Genomic DNA, 22,629 nt, shown 5'->3' on the forward strand with positions numbered 1-22,629 from the left:
AATCATCAGGAGAGGGAAGAATTGTAATTAAGAGATTGACTAAGACTTCTTTCCTTTAGGTGGGAAACCATTAGACTGAGAGGAGGAGGGAAAGCATTCCAGGCATGGGGAACAGCCAGAGAAAATGCTAGGAACTGGAGATGGAGAGTTTTTCCAGAGGACAGCAAGAAGGCCAGCATCACTGGACCAAAGACTTGGGGCAGGTAGAGCCATCAGCATCCTATTGCAGTAGTCCATGCCGGAGAGGACAAGGGACTATTCAAGGGATGGAAGTGTGATGGGAGAAAGAAGAGCATCTTTAAGAGATGTTGTAAAGGTGAGATCAACAGACTGGATATGGGAGGGTGAGAGAGTGAGGAGTGAAGGATGACTCCTAGGTGGTGAGTCTGAGGGTTTGGGAAGATGGGGAATCATCTATACTCATGGGGAAGTTTGGAAGAGGAGAGAGTTTAGGAGGAAGAACATATCTGCCTACCTAGATGGAGATAGTTTGCTTACTTTGTGTTTTTGCCTTCTATAAGGGCTTAAAGCTTTGTTTGTTTGTTTTTTTGTTTTTTTTTTTTATTGCTGTCTTAGATCTGGCAGAGTACCCTGCTCTCTGTGAGCATTTACCAAAATTCCAAATAATTGAATTGCATTGACTTTAATCTTGTAGTTTTTAAATCTGCTTATCTTTATCTAGGCAAATTTCCCCTTCAAAACAGGCTAAGCACCTGTCAAATTTTGGTTATTCTGGAATAAAGAGATTTTGCAGTTTTTTTGTATAGAGAACTAAGGCACAGAGGGAGCTGTCCAAGGTGTGACTACTCTTTTGTTTCCATCTTTTTAATTTAATATTTTAATTTTAATTTTTTTGTTTCTCTTTCTTTAACAAAAACTAGTTTTTGCTCTAAGTCCTATTTAAATGGGTGCTATATATTAGCTATTATTACTTGCAATGACTCCAAGAAGTTCATTGCCACAAAAACACCTTTTAATATTTAGATTCTCCAGCTATGAGCCATAGTAGATAATGCACCAAGCCTGAAGTGAGGAAGACTTGAGTTTAAGTGTGACTTTAGATACTTAAGCTATGTGACCCTGGGCAATTCATTTGACTGCTGTTTGTTTCAGTTTTCTCATCTGTAAAATGAGGAGAAATAATGATATTTACCATGTAGGTCTGTTTGAAGGACTAAACTTAGCAGTGTCTGGGGACATGGTAAGTGCTATATAAAGTTAGCTGTTATTTTATTATTGTCATTATTATATATGGCTAAAAATCATGGAATAGGATAATATCTGAAGACCTAAAATTGCAAATGAACAAAAAGGAAATGGAAAAAACACATAGTAAGAATAGACTGTCATCTATTTTGTGTACAGAGCTTGTATAGTATAACATTCAATAAGTGTATCACCAGAAAAGGGGTTGGTCATTTATGTAGTAAGAATAAAGTATAATAGATGGACATCCTTTGAGCTTTAATGATACTCAGAACAGGTTAAAAAGCCATCAAGTGAGGCATCCAGTACCTTGGGTTATCTCCTGTATGGAGCAAATACGGGAAGACATGGAAAAGAACTAAGAAAGATGAAAAATCACTGAGGCACAGAAACAAGAGCAGTAGAAAGAAGTAAGAGAGGCTGGATTTGAAACCAGTTCCTATTTCTTGCAATTTGCATGTCCTTGGACAAATCATTTTGTCTTTCTTTATCAGTTGGTCTAAAAACACCGAAACATTGCCAGTAGCTCCTGAACTGCCTCTAAGATAAAGTGCAGATTCTTATGGTATTCAAAATCCTTTACAATCTGACTACAGTCAGCCTTTCAAGGCTTATTACACTGGACTCTTCTTCATGAATTCCGCATTCCAGACACAATGGCTTACCTGCTATTTCACACACAAAGCATTCCTTTACAAGAGTTGTCCTCATCCCTGGAATGCACCATCTGTATCATTTCTGCCTCCTTAAAGTTCAGTTCAAATGCCAATGGGCAAGAATTTTTTTCTTGATCTCCCTATCCCAGCTGCTATTCCTGATCCATTCTTTCCTCCCCATTTTGGTGTGTTTATTATTTTTATATACTTTTATATAATTTATATTTCTATAATATATAATTTATTTACATAAATTATATATAAGTATACATTATATGTGCACTTATATAGTAACATAATTTATATATAATATATGTGTATTTAAATAATTTATATATAATTATAATATACATATATTTACATATAAAATATGTATTTTGTATTTACTTATATGAACATGTTTTCTTGTTTTTCCTTATAGAATTTTAGTGTCTTGGGGGCACTCTTTTATCTTTGTTTTCCATAGTACATGGTACATAGTAGGGAACTACTAAATGCTTGCTGATTGAATGAATAATTGGACTAGATGACCTCTAAAGTTTTTTCCTAGCTCTTAAGCCTAGAATTTTAAACAGGGAACAGGCTGTCACATGCATGGTTAAAGAAAATAACCCTATCAATGAGATCACAAATCTTTGGAACTATTAAGTTTGACAAAGTACTTTCTCCACCACAAAACCCAAAGCCTGGGAATGCTTTAATGGTTATCCATTTTTTATAGAGGAGGGCACTAATTCATTTGGTTAGCAAATAGCCAATTTGGAGCCATTGCCCAGATTTCCTGATATAGCTAGGTGGCCCAAGACTCAGGATCTCTTACTATTACTTGAGAAGTTAAATTGATTTCCCTCAAACTTTTAAAAATCTATTAAGAAATGGTCAAGAAGATCTGAAGACAAAAATAAACTCAGATAGACTTGGTAGATGGGATCATGGGTGAGTCACTTCACCTCTATTTTGACTCAGTTTCTTCAACTCTAAAATGGGGATAATAACATCTTGCAGGGGAGGGGTGAAGACTCATCTTCTTGAGTTCAAATCTGAACTAGCTGTATGGCCTGTCACTTAACCCTGTTTGCTTAAGTTTCCTCATCTGTAAAATGGGAACACGTTGGAGATGGAATGGCAAACTGTTCTGGTGTCCCTGCCCCAAATGGGGTCAGGAAGAGTCTGACACAACTGAACAGTGACAAAAATAGCATCTACCTTCTCGTGGTTGTCTGTTATGGGGACCAAATGAGATGATTGTAATTAGTACATGGTAGGTGGTTAATAAATGCTTGTCCTCTACCTCCCACTCCTAATCAGTCTGTTTTTTGTTTTTTGTTTTGTTTTTTTTTTTAAACCCCTCAGCTTCTGTCTTAGAATCGAGATAGGCAGACGAGTAGTAAGGGGGTAGGCAATTGGGGTTAAGTGACTTGCCTAGGTCCACACAGCCAGGAAGTATTTGTGGTCAAATTTGAACCCAGGACCTGCTGTCTCCAGACCTGGCTCTCAATCCTCTGAGTCTCCTAGCTGCCCCCACGTCCATATACTTTAAAGGAATCAAAAATCCATAAATTTTAAAAATGCGTTATTCTGAGTAACAGGCTTCACCAAGGGGTCAAAGGGGTCGGACACAGAAAAGGATGTGAATCCTTAACGTACACACTAAGTCGATCTCTCGATGTAGCAGATACTTCGTCTGTGTTTGCCCCTTTTTACAGGTTATCCTCCGCCTGCCGTGTTTTCCTTGCAGCTCCCTTCTGCCACGGGTCTAAAGAAAACCGGGAACCTGGATTTTTCTCTGTACACACTCTCCCGGAAACTCTTATGGGACAATTGCCTACTGGGCCTGCGCAGTCAAATTGCGCATGCTCCGTCGTAGCCTGGTTCGGTTTCTGTTGCGGAGGTGGACGTCTTTTCTAGTGTTACCGGAATTGGCCATCGGCGACCCGCCCTCCAGTTCGGCCGCCACCGCCACCTCCTGCTACGCCGCTACTCCGTGTTTCGCCCCCGGGCCTTCCCGGTCCCTCCTTCCCTGCCTCCCAGCTGGCCTTTCTCCCGCGGTCGTCGGTCCACACACCGTCATGAGTCCGGGGCTCCGGCCGTCGTCTTTCTCTCGGTGGCGGTGGCTGCTGCTGTCCCTGCTGCTGGGGGTCGCCCCCGGCCCAGGCAACTCCTTCTACCTGCCGGGCCTGGCGCCGGTCAACTTCTGCGAGGAGGGAAAGGAGAGCCCTGAGTGCAAGGTGGGCGAGGCGGGTGGTATTGGTGGAGGACGAGGGCTGGCACGGGACGAATGGGGAGGGCTGGGCCGAGGCTGGGAGTTGAGCGGCGGCCCGGCCAGGCCCCAGGCCTCCTAGGGTGTAGGGCCTGACCCTGGGAAGCTTGGGGCTAGCGATGTCACCCAGTGCGTCCTCCCCCTTACGCACTCTTGAGTCCAGTTTCAAAAGTCTTAAGACCTTGGGTCCATGGTATAAGGGAGTCACCTGGACTGCACCGTACTAAGCTCCTGTGGGAGGGAGAGAAGGAAGGAAGATACAGGTAGGCACCCTACCACGTCCTCATAGAGCACATCACTTACTTTTTAGATTGTAGTAATTCATTCTAGTTCATAGTAAAGACAAGAACAACAAATAGCTATCATGTATATAGCTTTTATTATCAAATAGAGCAACAAGTTTCTTCAATGGATAAAGTGCTGAGGCCTGGAGTCAGGAGGATCTGGATTCAGATTCGGCTAAAGACAATTAATTAACTGTGTCATCCTGGGCAAGGCACTTAACCTTGTTTACCTCCGCAAAATGGGTTCATGGAAACAGCCAACCACTTTAGTATCTTTGCCAAGAAAATCCCAAATTGGGGGGGAGGGGGGGAGTGGTCATAAAGAGTTGGACCCAATTGAACAATGTCCTAAATACTTTACAAATATTTGATTCTCACCACAACCCTAGGAAGTAGGTGCTATATTATCCCTATTTTACAATTGAGGAAAATGAGGCGAGCAAAGTGAACCATTTCCCAATATGACTCATCCAGAGTCACACAATGCCTGACACTGCATTTGAACTCAGGTCTTCCTGGTTCACCGCTCTGTCTACTGTATTACCTAGTTGCTTTAAGAACCTGTAGGGCAAATAAAGGGCAGAAAGGTTCTTAAACCTTTTTTGGGGGATGGGAAGCAATGGACTCTTTTGGCAGTCTGGTGAAACCTGTAGACCTCAAACCGTCCTCCAATTAATGTTTTTAAATGCATAAAATAAAGCACATGGGATTACAAACAAAATCAGTTATATTAGAACATTTTTAAAAAAGTTTATAGTCCCTAACTTGGAAGGTTGGCAATAGAAGTCACACACAATTCAATTCAATTTAATTCAACAGGCATTTATTAAGGAACTACTATGTGAAAGCATTGTTACCCTAGCATAAATGTCTGAGCCCTGGACAATCACTTCATTATAAGCATCACATATTTTATTTATAGATTGTTATACCTAGGAGTGCACACAATTCATACTATTATTACTCTTGCCAATGAAAAACCTTTACTTGCCACTTTTTCAAAAGTAATGTGGTGTTTTTTCCTCCTATAACTTCCTCCTGGGAGGAAGGTTATATACTTCTCCCAACTATTTCTTTTTTCCATTTGAGATATTTGTAAAAAAAAAAAAGGCAGAAAAGAATCAAGTGGTTGTTGAAACACTAAGAACTTTCTAGGGCCATTCTTAAAAACTGATTAAAGTATTTCGAGTTACTAGTAGTGAAGGAAGAAGCAATATATATGTTCAGCCAGTTCTTAAAGTACATTTAAAAGAGTACATCATAATATGGGTCAACTAGGTGGCGCAGTAGATAAGTACCTGACCTGAAATCAGGAAGACCTGAGTTCAAATTTGGCATCAGACATTTAACTAGCTTGTATGACCCTGGGAAAGCCACTTAACTAACCCTTTTTGCCTCAGTTCCTTACTTGTAAAACCTGAGCTGGAGAAGGAAATGACAAATCACTCTATTATCTTTGCCAGGGAAACCCCAAATGGAGTCTTGAGCTGAGCAGCAACAACAATGTTATAAGATTTAGTATTGTACAAGATGTTACATTTTATAGTTGGGCCTGTGGTTCACAGTCTTCCCCTTAATAGCTTAGAGAGTCAAATTGATTTTCCTCAAAATTTTAACACTCTATTAACAAGATTTTAAAGCATGATTGAAATAAGATTTATTTAAACTTTTATTTTCGTTAGTCTATGTTATAACAACAAATATCATGCTTGTTCTTTTTGTTATGTAAAAGGTATTTCCTCTCATATTTGTTAACTTTCTGATAGACACCAGGGTAGTGTATATCTAGATTAGTTCGAAAACTTCAAACATTTCTATAGATGGAAGGTTTATTTAAGTTTGATTAAATAATATGATTTTTGTAGTAGGGTTGCCTAACCAAAATGGAAATCCTGATATCAACTGAAGTGGAAGATAGAGACAGTTGCTTAAGAACTCAGAGTAATCAGTTCTTAAACTTTAATCTAGATGATTAGATAATAAATAAGTAATTCTTTAATGTGACATTAGCAGTTAGCTTGTCAGTAAGGTAGTTTTGAATTATCTTTCAAAAGTAACTTTTGAGTCAACTCAAGAAATATTTCGTGGAGATCAGTATAGGTTTAGATGGGTAGAAAACAGGTTAGAGGGGAACAGATGCTCTGAAATCCCTCTTTTAGTCATCTGAATTACATCTAGTACAATATTTGAGTAGAAACATCTTTTGAAAAAGTAGAGAATAACTCATGTAAGTCTCTTTTTGTTACTTCTTCCCTGAGCCCTCTGGCTTTGTCAAATTCAGTTACCTTTTTTGAGGAGAGCCTATAAATAGCAAGTCAGTTTTGATTATATTAGTTCAGTGATCCAAGTCCATATTTGAAAAGGAGTATAAAGTCTTATGACCAGTCCTAAGTTATTTAAGCAGCTGAAAGAACATGCCTTAAAAATTTTGAAATGAGTAATATAAAATTAGAAAGGAATTTTTCCAAAAGATGGCATCATATTTACTACCTTAAGTGTGGAATCATGTGTAGGAAGAATTAGATTCTGTTACTTCTCTCACTGACTTTAGACAACTTATTTGAAACTTTCTTTTAACATTTAATTTTTATCTTTTTTCTTAATTACATACATGCAAATATTGTTAATGTTCATTTAAAAATTTTGAGTTCCATGTTCTTTTTGATACTTTCTACATCTACAAAATGAGAGTAACCTATCATTCTAGTAGAATATGATGATGCTTAATATGCAAGGTAATTTGCATTAATGGGAAGATAAAATATAGATACAAGTCTTTTGGTGTTAAATTTTTTTTATTTTGAGATGGAGGAAGATCTGTAGCATTGCTTTATATACTTATTTTGGTATAGTTTTATTCTTTTGCTGTCTTGTTTATTGGTAATATATTGTATCTGTGTTTGAGATGATTCTGTTTCTCAGTGCTATTCTTTTTTATCATTTGTTTTCTTTTTTTTCAAACCCTTACCTTTCATCTTAGAATCAATATTGCATATTGGTTCGAAGGCAGAAAAGCAGTAAGGCTAGGCAGTTGGGATCAATCTCATTTGTTTTTTGCATTTTTCCTTTTTCTTCATTTTCTATAATCACAGTAAGGTAGGTAGACATAAGTATAGCTGTAGTATCCCTTTTATTTCTAGATCCATCTCAGTTTTTCAGATCAAGAAGATATTTTATATTGGCTAATCCTAGAAGTAGGTAGAAGTGAATTGGATTTGCCATTCATTCTGTCTATGAAGTAATACTGTTATGCCAATTTGTTATACAGAAATTCAGACTGCACAAAATTTAATTATTTCATATTTGTAAAGATTGTAAAATACTGCTGAGCATTAAATAAAATATTGAGAATATGCAAATTAGTGAAATCTAGGAGGTTAGTTTTCTAAAAATTAACAGTATATTTTACTATCTTTCTCAACAGTAGAACTTAGAACAAGTAACACAGTTAACACTACAAAGTGTGCCAGATTTTCAACTTATTTGAAGTGTAGATCATGTATTCTTAGATAAGGAACAGGGACTTCTTTCCTCGTTATATGAGTGGCCAAGTATGCACTCTTGTGATTTCTTAGAACTAGGAATAAATGTTTTACATAAATTATATATTAAAGAGTGCAAGTAGACACATGCCCACCTTATGAAAATTTTAAAATCTAAAAAATGTTCAAAGAGAATTTTCATTTTTGTTTCTTGCTTGTAGGTAGTTCGCTCAAAGACTTTGTATAAATTGTATTTATTGATATAAATATTTCAAGGGAATAAATATATACATGTATTTAAATAATTTAGATACCTTTAATATGGAGTAAAAATGGTGAATACAACAATATTGCCATGATCAGGTTGAAGATTTAAGCATTTTTTCATTCTCTAGTTCAGCTTTGGTATCCTTTCAGATTTTGGTAGAACAATTTTGAGTAAAAAAAAAAGATTCCATTATTAACTCTTAGTTGTCATTTATTTATTTGAACAAGAGCTTCATTTCCTTGCTTCTTTAATGTAATAATTGTATGTGTTTTTGGCAGTGCCCAAAATCCGACACCATCAATAATAGTATTTCACATTTATAAATCAATTACTCACAGCAATCCAATGACTTAGTACAAAGTACAATATTATGAACATCTCTATTTTACAGGTGAGAAAATCATGACCTAAACAAGTTAAATGATCTGTCTACGATCATACTAATATTACATGGCATAACTAGGCTTCAAATCCAGATCTTCCAAGTCCAGTGCTCTTTCTAGCTTTCCTGTATTTCTCTTAGATGTGATTACTTCAGCCATATTGTATCAAATTATATTTCAGAAGTTACTGTTTCAAAATGAGGAGAGCTGAGATCAAAACTGTCACTTTAAAAGTTAATTTTTTCAATAAAATGGTCCCTGGCCCTCTTCACCCATCCTTTTTGTGTAGATGATCTGTTAGGACTAGAGGTTTGTGAGAGAAATTTAAGAAAGAAGATAGGAAGTAGTCACTAAAAATTTCCTCCCTCTGGATTCTTTGGCTGGTGGCAAGGTTCTTTAAAAAAACTCTACCACTTCATCCAAAATAACACTCACATAACCTACCTATCCCTTCATATCTAGAGTCCACTACATCCACATGGTAAGTGTGTCTTCTGAATCTTTTCTACTTTGTTCACCTGAACCTGGAAACCTTTGTCTCTTTTCCTATTCCTTGCTTGGCTCACTATTACCTCTCACTAATCCTCTAGTTGTCCATGAATAATTCTCTTGGAAATAGATATCCTACTTGTCTCTTTCCCATCCTGTCTCTTCTTCTTTTTCTTCCTTCCTTCCTTTCTTTTTAAAAATTTATTTTCTTTTCAATCAAGTGTTTATTTTCTCCCCATACCCTGCAAAAAGTGAAAAAAAAAAACCCACATTATAACAAATATGCATTATCAAGGCAAATAAACTGCTGCATATTTGCTTGTCCAAAAATGTATATCTCATTCTGTTTTAGTCTATTATCTTTGTTAGGAGGTCAGTTGCAGTGATTCATGATCAATCTTCTGTAATCATTATGGATCATTGCATTGATTTTCTTAAGTCTTTCAGAGGTGTCCTATGATTTTCTTTCTGTGTAAATTATCCTGTTCTGTTCACTGCAAACTACATCAGTTCATATAATCTTCCCAGATTTCTCTGAAAACCATCCTTTTTTGTAATTTAAAGTGATAGTTCATTACATTGATATAGTATAATTTGTTTAGTCATTCTCTTTGATAGGCACTCCCTTAGTTTCCAGATTTTTGCCACTGCAAAAAGAGCTGCTATAAATATTTTTGTTCATTCATCTTTTTCCTCTTTATTTGATGTCTTTGGGAGTATTGGCCTAGCAGTAATATTGCTGAGTCAGAAGATATGTATATATGCAATTTACTTTTTGGAAATCGTTTTCTGATCACTGGATCAAATCACATTCCACAATAAGTGTCTGTTTTCCTGCAGCCCCTCCAACATTTATCATTTTCCTCTTTTGTTACCATTGCCAATTTGATGGGTATGGATAATTTAAATAGATAAAATAAAAATTAAAAAAAACAAAGGTGCCATAACTTAAATTTCTGTAATAGTATTCTGAAGCATTTTTAATATAGCTATTGATACATTCAATTTCATTTGAAAATTACCTGTTTGTGCTTGATCACAATAAGGTAGTAGCTCTTATTCTAAATGTTAATCAGTCCCTTTTATATTTGGGAAATGAAACCTTGATCAGAGAAATTTGTTGTGAATATTTTTCATAACTTTAATTTTAGCTGCTTTATGCAGAAACTTAGATTTCACATAATAAAAATTATGTTATCTTCTGGGATCCTTTCTCTTTCGTATTTAGTCATAAACTATTCCCTTGCCAATTGATCTGAAAGGATACTTCCTTGTTCCTCTAATTTGTTTGCTAAAACACATTTTCTAGTCTAAGCCTCTCCAGCCTTAGTTTTGTTTATTTATTTTACCTCATAAGAGTACCAAGTCTCTAAAATTAACTATCAGGAAAAAGTCTATGAATTCAGACAAGTGTCTAGTCTGACATGGCAGGGTTTGAACCAGAGATTTTTCAGCTAAGTATGTAATGAGGGAGTTAGTCAAAATCTCTAAGGCCCTCTCCAATTCTAAAATATCTTAGTAACCGACTCATGGACATCCATCTCTATTTCCTACATTCTCCTCATGAAATTTTAGATTATTTCCAAAGTAGGACCTCTTCTCTTCCCTAGTTATTCCTTCTTTCTACTATATGCAGTAATCTAAACAGATATTACTATCAGGTTCAAATAGGCTAAACAAGTGATGTCAAATTCAAATGGAAATGGGGTCACTAAACCATTCTGATTAGTATCAACTTAGAATACCACATATTATTATTGTATTATGCATTTTTATTTTCCAATGTTATTTTAATCTGATTTGGGAGGTATTTGGGAGCATTGTGGGCCTATGTGGGCAGGACTGTTTGACCCTTTTGGTCTAAACCTTTTGACATAACCACAGACTACTTAAAAAAAATTTTTTTTTTAAACCCCTTACCTTAGAATCAATATCCATTCTAAGGCAGAAGAGTGGTATGGATTAGGCAGTTGGGGTTAAGTGACTTGCCCAGGGTCATATAACTAGCTAGAAAGTACCTGAGGCCAAATTTCCATCTTTAGGCCTAGTTTTCTATATAAAAAGTCCTGTTTTCTTAAAAGTTAAGTCTGTGAGAGACTTTTGCAGTTTTGCCTTATTTTCATTCCATTGTGTCTAATCAATCATCTGCTTCTTTTAGCTGGGATTATTCATCAAAACCATCCATTTCTTGCCTGCTACCTTGGAATCTCAAAAAGCAGGAAGAAAAATTAAGGGAAGAAGGAAAAATGAGAGAAAAAAATAGTGTTGGTTAAGTAGGTATGAAAAACAATGTAGACAGGGAAATTCAGTAGATTATTTGTCCGGGGCCCTGCATGTAATAAAACAAACTGTGAACAGATTTGAGGTTAGATATAGGATAAATCAGAATAGGAAGTAAGATTATAGATGGAAGAAAAAGAAGGGAGAGAATAGACCTTTAAAAATAAGCTATTAAAATAAAATATGATATAATTCAATCTTCTCTACTCCCATCCTCAGTATTAAGAATTCTTAGAGAATAGACTAGTCATGCTTTGTATTTTATTTAGAAATCTCAGGCAAAAGGAAAGTTTCCTTAAAATGTTTAAAAGAGGAATAAATTATAGCACTTGTGGTCTTTGAGAGAAGTGTCTTTGTTTTTCTATCTACTACTTCGTATAATGCCTGCCACATAATAAGTGCACATTTAATATTTTTCCATTCATTTATTCTGTAATGACTTAGGACCTTATCTGTGATTATTTTAGAATATAAAATTTTAGAATTTGAAGGAAATCTGTTGTGGATGAGGATACAAGTCCTTCAAGGGGAAATGACTCCCCTAAGATTAAACAGCAAGTAAGTCATAGAAGTAGGACTTGAACTTAGGTACTCTTGATACAAATGGCACTCTTTTTATTATACTCGAGATAGATCTAATTGATTTTTAAGTGGGGAAGGAAATCACAACAAGGGACAACTTTTAGAAAAAAGGTAGAGTGGGAGGTGACATTTAATTAGTAGACATTATATTATGGTTTTTTTTTCTTTCTAAAACTCTTACCTTCTGTTGTAGAATCAATGCTAAGTATCGATTCCAGGGGAGAAGAGTGGTAAGGGATAGGCAGTTGAAGTTAAATAACTTTCCCAGGGTCAAAGAACTACAAAGGGTCTGAGGTCAAATTTGAACCCAAGTCCCCGTGACCAGGTTCTATTCACTGTACTACCTAGTTGTACCCTCAATGTTCGTTAAATGAAAATGGGTGATAATTGATGATGCTGAAAGATACTGAGTTTTTTAAGAAATTACTTGTCAGAGATGTTTTATAGGATGATTTTGGCCTAGATTAGATGACCTCTGCGATATTTTCCAATTCTGTAATTCTCTATTCATTAAGTTAAAAAGAAACCATTTGCTTTACTCCTGCCTTAATAAGTACTCAACTAAGTACAGTAACTTCTTTAGAAGATCTCCATTGATATAGAACTTACAATTTACCACCTCCCAGGGTAGATTTTTATTTTAGAACATTTATAATTCTTAGTAAGTTTTTTCAAAGTCTGCCTCTAAGCAGATTTTGCTGATTACTTCTAATTCTGGGGGTGTGTGTGTGTGTGTGTGTGTGTGTGTGTGTGTGTGTGTGTGTGTGTATGTGTGTGTGTGTGTCTAAGAAGGGCATGTATGATCCCTTTTCTACATAATAACCCTTTGAATACTCTTTAAAAAATGAAATTTTTTTTCCTCACACTAACGATCCTTTTAACTGATTCTCTTGTGGCATTTCTCTAGTCTCTTCACTATCTAAACCAATTCTACCTTGCCAGTGTCCTAGAAATTTAGTGGCCAAGAACAGAGCACAATTGTTCAGAGGTAGACTGGTCAGGACAGAATATAGTTAGCTCATTGATTTCTGGACACTGTGTAGCCAAAGATCATGTTAGCTATTTTTGTTACCTTGTTTCACTATTGACTCACACTCAACCTGCAGTCCACTAAACTGTCACATTTTCATCACAACTATTGTTTGATAAACATTCACTCAACTCCTACCATGTCTCGCATACGTGTGAAGTTGCTGATTTAATCACAAATGTAGGACTTTATCCCTGTTTGAGTATTATCTTCTAAGAGGTGACTTATTCTAGCATATAAAAATCTTTTGGGATCATTCTTGTCATTTGCCATTTATTTCATCTTGTATGTTTGATGAGCATTTGTTTGATGAGCATTTATTTTATACCTTCTCTCCAGTTATTTATAAAAATTTTGAATGTTAGAGCCAAAGATGTATTCCTAGAACACACTACCAGAGTCAAACCTGCAAATTGACAGTGAAAACTTTTTTTGGGGTCCGTCATGTAATTGTTTGTTCATTCAGTTGTAGTTGAGTCTTCATGACTTCTTGGACTATAGGTATCCATGGGATTTTCTTGGCAAAGATACTGGAGTGGTTTGCATTTCTTTCTCCAGTGGATCCTTTTGTCAGGTAATCAGAAGTTAAGTGGCTTACCCAGAGTCACACAGTTAAGAAGTAAGGATTTGAACTCAGGTCTTCCTTATTCCAGGCCCAGCATTCTATCCATTGAGCCACCTAGTTGCCTCCCTAGAATTTACCTAACTATACTATAATGTGCTTCTAAAGATTTATAGCTTCTCCATAACTTTATAGGACAATACATATCAATAAAGGAAAGGACTATAGAGATATGTTCTAATTAAGCTTCAATATTTTGTAGATGCTCCAGAGAAAGCTGTTGGAGTTGTCTTTCACATCAGTGTATCTTTGGTTTTATTTTGGGGTTTTGGTTATGTATGAATATTCTCTTACAACAATGACCAATATGGAAACGTGTTTTGCATGACAATAAAAAATTAAAAGTTTTGCAGATGAGAAAACTTAAGACCCAGAGAATTGTAATTTGGCTAGCATTTAGTAGATGCTTAATAAACATTTGTTCATATATTGCCCCGGGTCACATAGTTAAAAGTTAGAGCCAAAATTCAAACTCAGGTCTTCCAACTCCATATCTGACATTTTCCATTGTACTAGACTAATCATTTATTTGTCCTTATATGAATCAATCATCAGAAGTAGTAGGTTCTTAGGTTTAATCATCTCTGGAGCTTCTCCTTAAGTCACAGGAAGATAGCTATGGTAGGAACGATATTCTGACTCCTAACTCCATGCAAATTAGATTGTTTTTCTTAAAAGTATTGAGGACACCTCTAATTGATACATCCCAGTGAAGCTTGCTTGCTTGAGTGATTGATCCATCAATTTCCACCAACCTATCTTCAGAGAGGATCTTTAGAGCCCCTAATGCCTGTTAGCTACTCAAATGATAGAGAGATGTCAACAGCATGAGCCAACCATGACTTGAAAGGGATTTCACTATCTTTTAGGGAGAGAAAACTAACTCAAAGGACTTAAGATAGTATTCTTAACTACAAAAGCATATTTGCCTTTTGTTCTAAGCTACAATAGTACTCCTTATCCTCAAGTCATTCATTATCTGTTACATTTTTATTAGTCTTCTGATTGGATGACCTTTTCTTTAATACTTGTGGATCTTTATCATTCATTGGAGCACAAAAAACTGCTTTTTTAGAGGGTCAGACTTTTATCTTCGATGAGAAGAGTCTTGTACCAATTTCAATGCATTAGCAAGGAGCCATTAAGGGGCATTCCCCTTTTTTGGCATGATGGTTTTATAATCCAGATAAAATAATGGTACATGGGAAGGACAAAAGTGTCTGGAGGGCTCAGCCTCCTACAGTTCAGTTTGTTATACAAAGACTCACTCCTAGTTTCATGATGTAGTGTTTGATTTTGTGGGGCATCCTCTTTTGCTGTCATCTTTTTAATTCATTTGGAATAATGATGGTTTTCACAACATCTTCCCTGGGAGATTTGCTTGGTCCAGATTATTGGCAATATCTTTCCCTGAAATTAACTTTTAAAAAGTATTTAATCTGTGGATCTTTAGAATACCTTTAGAGTCCCCCTTCAGGAGGATAAGATACTGGATCTAATCCTACATATAAGCACATACATAAACTGATAACAACACAAAATAATGTTCCAACCCAGTGAATATTCTTTTATAAAAATAACAGATTTGGTAAAGGATGTATGGCTAGGTTACTAATTTAAGAATGCATTAAAAAGGAAAAATACAGAAATAAAATTTAAAACAAGCCCTTGTACATGTTCAAGGTCTAGTGGGGGTAGCTTATATTCTACGAGCATGTAGTCAGGTACAACAATGTTATAGTTAATCTGCCATGACTAATGCTTATGCCAAAGCGGGTTTTTTTTTCTTCTCACCATTGCTTATAGATGTTTCAAAGTTATTGCTATTTGTATTTTAAGCATTTCTGCCATGAACTTAACTCATGGTGGGATTCTTTTTTTTATTTGCCCATTCTTCCAGCCTTCTTCCAGTAGGCATTCTTCCAGTCTACTTCCCAACTTAGATTTAATGTTAGGGTTAGATTTTCTCATTGCTACTTTCTTGGGTATTAAATGATGTTTTTCTAAAAAGGTTTTCAATGATAGACTAGGAAAAACTTTCAGTTTCTCTGAAGTGGTCATCTGATCCAGGATAGATTGCTAGATTGCTATCTCCCTGATCTGAGCTCTAAGTCTCTGACCTGGGTTTGGGTATGAGCAAGAGAGGCTGTTGTTGGCCTTTATCAGCTAGCTGGACAGCTCTGTTGTTTCAGAGAGGCAGAATTCTAGACTCCCATTTGGTCTGGAATAGTAGCCTTGGTTATTCTGTAGGCTCGAGCAGATGCTGAAAGTGAGATCCTACTCTGAGCCACACTTCTACTACTATTGCTGCTGACTTCTAAACTTCTCTGTTCTTGCTGTATAGCTCAGGATTTCTACCTAGGAACATCAACCCTTTGTGCAGGTCTTCTTCTCTACACTTAATCTATGACTTAGAACTGGATAGTAGACAACAAAGTTATCATTGGCACTTGACCACCCCATGATAGTCTGAAGAGTTGTAGGATATGTTGTAGGATTTCCTTTCGTGCTGCCGCGTAAGGTGCTCTTGTCTGTAGTTTGGCAGACTTCCCTTCCTGTCTCCCTTTGTTGAGTTGAGCTGGACAAATGACTTATCTTGACCTTTTCTGAATTTCCTCATCAGGATTTGGCCTGGTGCGTTTTCCATATCTGTTTAGAGGAGTTGTAGAGGGGAGTCCACTATAGTACTTCCTATCACTACCATCTTGGTTCTGTTTCCCTCATAATTGTCCTAGTAAAAGTACATTCAGATATCTTCCTGGCTTAACTTTATTCTTAATTTCATGTGTCCCAATTGAATATTCAAGGTAAAGATGCCATAAATTACCATTGTTGGGCAATAAAGTTTTATGTGGTTGAATCCCACTTTTTTATCTAATATGAGGTTCTCTTCAATAGCCCTGAGAGTCTTCCAGCTTCTATTTTTTCTTAAATTCTTTCTAGTGATAGTTTGGCATTTTAAAATTAGATTTTTTTTTTGAGATTGCCCTTAATACAGTCCATTGGGAAAAGTGCCTAACTATATACTAATACTCCAGGCAGAAAAGATAGATGAATTTCAAGAATTATAACATCATCTTTATCCTACTTCTCTGAATGCACACATGAAGAGGAATTGATGAAAGTACCAGAGCTAGTGGTAGTGAATAATAGTCATTAAAAATTTAAGTGCCACTTAGTGCTATGTGAGTGTGACAAAACAGATTTGAGTCTTTGTTATATTTGATTTATATATGTTAAAATGTATAACTAGATATCAAATTTGAAAAATATATACATACTATATTCCAAGCACTGTGGTAAGCATTGGAAATACAAAGAAAAATTTAAACTAGTTCCTGTCCTCAAGGAGCTTATAGTCTAATGGAGGAAGACAGTACTTAAAAGAAGCTGAAAAGCAGGGCTTTTGGGGGTGGAGATTACTTCTGTGAGGGCACAATGAAGTCCTACTGCTGGGTAGGAAATGATCTGAGGAGGTGTGAGTTTCATAGTTGATTTCGTCCTGGAAAATGATGAGTTTCTGGAGATCATGAAATCTCAGAGATCATTTGGGTGAGAAATAATGAGTTCAATGGGAGCTTTCCTTAAATGGTAGAGGATTAGGGAGAAACTCTCCAATGTCCAAACCTCCATTCCTACCTAGTCAGAGAGAGGGGCCCCAGCAGCAAGGGCTATTGAAGAGGTATGAGTTGCAGAATTTATTTCATCTTAATAGAATGGGTGGTAGAGAATACTCCCAATCCAATATAGAAGGTGGAGGAATTAGATATGTTTAGCCTAGAGATGAGAAAAGTAGAAGGGACATGGTAATTAAATTCAGATGTTTGGCTGTCATGTGATAGAAGACATAGGCTTCTATTTGGACCCAGAGGACAGTGGATGTTGCACTCTATGTCAAATTTAGGCTCAATAGCTAGAAAAACTTTCTATTAGGGCTGCCCCAAAGTGGAATGACTAGATGACTATTTTTCATGTTTGCTAGTGGGTTGGCAATATAGGTTGGACAAGGTAGCTGCTGAGATTTCTTGTACCTCCTAAGCTCTGTTATTCTTTCAGTAGGTAAAATGATTTTCCAATTTTGCCACCAAGAATTCTGTGCCATGAATTAATAGATTGATTCTATTCCTAAAGTTCTTGAAACTCTTGCCATGAATTTCTATTTGATCTTGCATTCTTTTACCAGGTCCCCCTCCTACCCTTCCTGCAAAAAAGAAGTGCTATGTGGGTGTGACAGCAGATTTGAATCTTTGTTATATCTGCTTTTTGTATGTTAAAATTTGTAAGTTCGTATCAAATATGACAGTTGTTTGTTCACCAAATAATTGCACTATTGTCGCTGTTATCTCAGTTCTCAGGCTTTTTCCTTTCCTAGATATATTCACACTTTGTTTTTCTTTTAAGACAAGAAGAGAGGAAAAGCTTTCATTTAGAGAGAGTAAGACTAGGAAAAGCTATTAAGTTTGTTGACTGCAGCATATTGCTACAGGTTGCTTCTATCAGTTTTGTCACCATTTGCTATTTTCCTGATACCCATTTCTTCTCACACAGTGATCTGAACTTGGTTGATGATTAATAAATGTTGGATTTAATGTCTCTACTAAGGGAACCTCCATATCATTCACTATTCAATACATGCTATGAGTGAAGACTCAATAAATTGTAAATAAATCATTCTATGATAAATAAATGAGAGGAATATAAGATACTAAAAGAGATAAATCACTTCTAATTGGGAGATATTACTTGCATGCTAATTTAGCTACTGTGGTAAAGCCATGCTTTGTTGCCCATTTCTTCTTTCCATTATTTGAAATTTCTTCTCAGAATTTGAATTCAGAATTCCTATTTTTATCTGTAATATCCCATCCTCTTTAATTCTACTGTTTCTTTATTTATGTTGAAACCTGTTTTCCATCCTCATTTTGATCACTAGGTCCTAATTTTTAGGTCATCGCCCATAATTCTTAATTTGCTCGCCTCCCTATTCTAGAGAGAGTGGTAAATCATTCCAGGAATCTGCTTAATGACACCTTCAGATTTCTCATTCCCTTAAGACTTTTCATTGAAGTCAGTCTTCATTGTTTATCTTCCTTGAATGCTAGAGAAAATCATAAAACTTTGCTGACTTGATCATGCTCTATAGCCTTAGCTGGGTTATTGCTTCACAGCTACTGTGTTCTTCTATTGTTCACTTTACATAACTTCTAAACCTTTTCTATTCTTCAAGCTTCAACTCCAGGTTCATATCCCTTTGTTGTCAGCATTTCTTCTTTTTTATTGAGAGGATCTGGGTCATCCAAGATAAGGAACCATAAATTCCTTTCAATTCATAATTTCTGTCTTCACTCTTTATCTCCTCTTCCATTCTTGTCTTGGAGGAAGTACCTTTTCTTTGCTAAGGCTCACTATTTTGCATATGGTCATCCAGAGTGAGCTATCTCACTTCAATTAAATATGCATTTATTAAATATACCCTTTCTTTTAGGCACTGTTATTGAGATACAAAGGAAAAAAAGTCAGCTTTCTAGAAGCTAAACATATGAAGAGGTTTTAAGATATGTACATATGTGCTACTTAAGCCAAACCATTAAGGGAAAGAAAGAATCTAATAGGTTATAATGGCAGGACAGTCCCTTAGAGAAGGGTTAGAATTAAGCAAATTGGTTGATCTAACATGAACAAACACTTAAAATGAGTTTTTTCTAAATCTGTATACTATAATGGTCTAGTAACTGTAATAATTATATGCCCTAATAATACTGATCAAGTCAGAAAAGATTCAGAGAAATTTAGAAATCCAAAATGTTCTTCTTAAAGGTCCTTTGCATACCCAAATACACAATGCAGAAACTTGTAAGCAGATGTTTACAATATAGAATCAAATAAAATCCCATCATCCTCTGATTGATAGAAATCTACAAGTCTGGACAATAGGAAAACATTTGCTCTTAGACAGGCAGGTCCCATTTAGATATTTCCTGTTTCTCTAGGGTGATGTTCTTCCTCATTCCCTCTTTTTCCCCTCTGGTTCCATTTTTATTAATAGTGCCACTATTCTCCCTCCCCTTTCCCCTTTTTTTAATCCTGCCCTTCCATCTTAGAATCAATACTGTGTATTGGTTCCAAGGTATAAGGAAAGTAAGGGCAAGGCAGTGGGCCTTAACCTGGGGTCATACAGCTAGGAAATATCTGAGACCAGATTTGAACCTTGGACCTCCCATCTCTTGGCCTGGTATCTTAATTTGTTTGCTCAGTTGTCAGTTAAATGAACACCCATTTATTTCTTTTTTTTTGTTTGTTTTTGCTACAACAAAAAAGCACTGTTTTTCCTAGGTTCAAATTTTTTGCTTACTGTATCCTCATATATGGCCAACTTCTGAATTACAGAGATTATACCTTCAGTGTACTTTCTTTTCTTTTTCTTTTCTTCTTTTTTATAAAAGCTCAGACACCCTGGCTTGTCAGGGGGCATCCCTATAGGGCTGGCTGCAAATCCTAACTGGAATCCTGACTCCTGCCTACAAGACTACCATAGCTCAAACCTTTGGGTTCTGTGAATATTTCACCACCCAAACCCAGAACCTAAAAGGACAAATAGAACCAACCAAAATGAAATGCTAACCTCAAACTAGTTTCTTAAGACCACAAGGAAAAAGGAAAGAAAAGGAGAAGATAATCTCCCCCTCTGCCCATCTCATCAGTTTATGGTGCTCATTCTATTGGTGAACTATTACTATCACTCTGGATAAAGTAGGAAAAAGCTCATCTATTGCTTTATATTTTCACTGCTTCTGTCTTAGTTCAGACTCTCATTACCTCAAACCTGTATTATTTCAATGATCTAATAAGTCTCTTTGCTTTCTTTTCCAACTCTTCTACATCAGTGGCAGATTCATTTTCTTTTATAGTACATAGTATGATTGAAAATTTGTTACCCTAAAAAAAAAAAAACGAACTACATATCCCAAGAGTCCACTGACTTCCTGTCATTATGTACTTCCTGTAGACAGAGGGTAAAGGGCATGGGCTTTGGAGGTTCCTCCTCTCTGATGTAGAATCAGCAGCGGTGGTGGTGAGTGGGGATGGCTAAAAATGGCTAACCAGCCATGGGCATGTAGTCTTTATTTTGTATCTTCTTTATTCCTTGATTTCTAATGATCATTAATAAATCTTTTAAAATATAATATTATTATTGAGATTTAATTTTAACTTTTACATTGATGGCAACCATGAAGGAATAGGGGGAGAACCTCTGAAATTTTTAAGATAGCCATTTTTAGCCATCCCCACTCACCACCATCACTGCTGATTCTACATCAGAGAGGAGGAACCTCCAAAGCCCATGCCCTTTATCCTCTGTCTACAGGAAGTACATAATGACAGGAAGTCAGTGGGCTCTTGGGATATGTAGTTCTTTTTTTAGGGTAACAGATTTTCAATCATACAACATGAAGGTAACAAGGTAGAGATGAAAGAATGCTGCATTTCTAACCTTATTGGCCATTTGACTCTGGACAAAGCACATAGTCTCTCTAAGCTTCAAAGATGGGTATAGGTTAGATTCAGTATTTAACTCAGTTCTTTCATAGCATTGATCACATCAAGTTTATCTTCAGATGTGGTTTGATTACATCTCAGCTACAGCAAGGCTAGTTTCCCAAAGATCACTCCCAGAATTTGGTCCTTGCTCCTCAGAGCATCCTTGCTACATATTAGCTGCTAACCTGAACTCTGGAACGATGGGATATGAAAGAGTCTTCTGGGCTTTTGGACACTCTACCCCTTTTACTAAACCTCGTGGATGAAGTCATCAAGATTCTCCAGAAATGAGTAAACCTTAAAAGAATATTAGTGTTTTTAAAAAAGACTTAGTTGAAGACATTTTTGAATGCCTCTGCAGTCAACATGTGCATAGCTGACTGAAACAAGTTGTGAAATATCTATATACCATATTCTGTCTCTCCAAGGCACTTCCCTTACATAATATCAGGATTGTTTTGGAAATAGTTTCCTAGTGTCTTCTACATGGAGAGATGTCATGTTTTCCCTTGCATCTTCTTTGTAGAAGCATCATCTGGAATGGTATAATATACTGGTCTGAGCATACATTGGTTTCTCATTACATTGTGATCACATTAAACAGGCAAAAAACAAGTTTAGACCAGTATCTTATACCATACATGATCATTACAAATGGACACTTGATTTAAATATAAAGGGTCACATCATAAAAGAAATCTGAGTCACCTGATAGTCTTCTTTCATTGGGAGAATTTGTTTCTTTATAGTAGATTTTTATTGATCTTTTGTTTTTATAGCACCCACATTTCTCCCTTTAACTTTCCTTTTCCCCTTTATAATATAGCTACAGCCCTTATACAGCTACAGTGTTTTTATTTTTAAAGAATAATAAGACCAAAAAAACCCAAACAACTAAAGAATATTTCTTTTGTGGTAGCAAAGAACTGGAAACAGTACAGTACATGCCCATTGACTGGAGAATGGCAAAATTGTGGTACTTGAAGATACTTGTATATTATTATTGTAAGAAACAATAAACAAAGTGAATACTGGAAAATATGGAAATACCTTTATGAAACTCATAGAAATTGAAATAAGTACAGACAAGAAAACAATATATTCAGTGACTATAACAATAAAAATAGAAAGAACAGCTACAAAATAATAAAAACTGAATTTTATGAAGCCATAAAGATCAAGGTCAGCTCCAAAGATGAGAGAGATAGGAAATGTTTTCCTAATTTTTTTCTTAGGGATTGGAGGAGTGGAGGTGATTCACAGATGTGTAATGTATATAATGTCAGGTTTTTTAATGTATTGATTTGTTCTGCTCAATTTTTTAAAAAAATCTTCATAAATGGTGTTCAGGTTTTTTAATGTATTGATTTGTTCTGCTCAATTTTTTTCTTTTTTAAAAATCTTCATAAATGTTCTCTAGGAAGGCAGGGTGGAGAAAGGTAAAAGGTGTAAATTTTTTTCTTTGAAAAAAGATGCCAATAAAATTTTTTTTTTTTAAGAAAAGAATTCTCTCCATGAAAGATGGTGTCATTGATTTCATCAAATTTA

The 22,629-nt window shown here is 35.9% G+C and overlaps 1 protein-coding gene across 1 annotated transcript in view; it reads left to right on the forward strand.

The window, feature by feature from the left end:
- The first annotated feature begins 3,573 nt into the window (after positions 1-3,573).
- TM9SF2 (transmembrane 9 superfamily member 2) overlaps positions 3,574-22,629 on the forward strand; it is a 76,798-nt gene continuing 57,742 nt past the window's right edge. Inside the window, exon 1 of the mRNA XM_001376903.5 lies at positions 3,574-4,090. Coding sequence (XP_001376940.2) covers positions 3,716-4,090 — 375 coding nt within the window. The 5' untranslated portion in view covers positions 3,574-3,715. The remainder of the gene's footprint in view (positions 4,091-22,629) is intronic.

Source organism: Monodelphis domestica, chromosome 8 (genome assembly GCF_027887165.1).
Source record: "Monodelphis domestica isolate mMonDom1 chromosome 8, mMonDom1.pri, whole genome shotgun sequence".
NCBI classification, from domain to species: Eukaryota; Metazoa; Chordata; class Mammalia; order Didelphimorphia; family Didelphidae; genus Monodelphis; species Monodelphis domestica.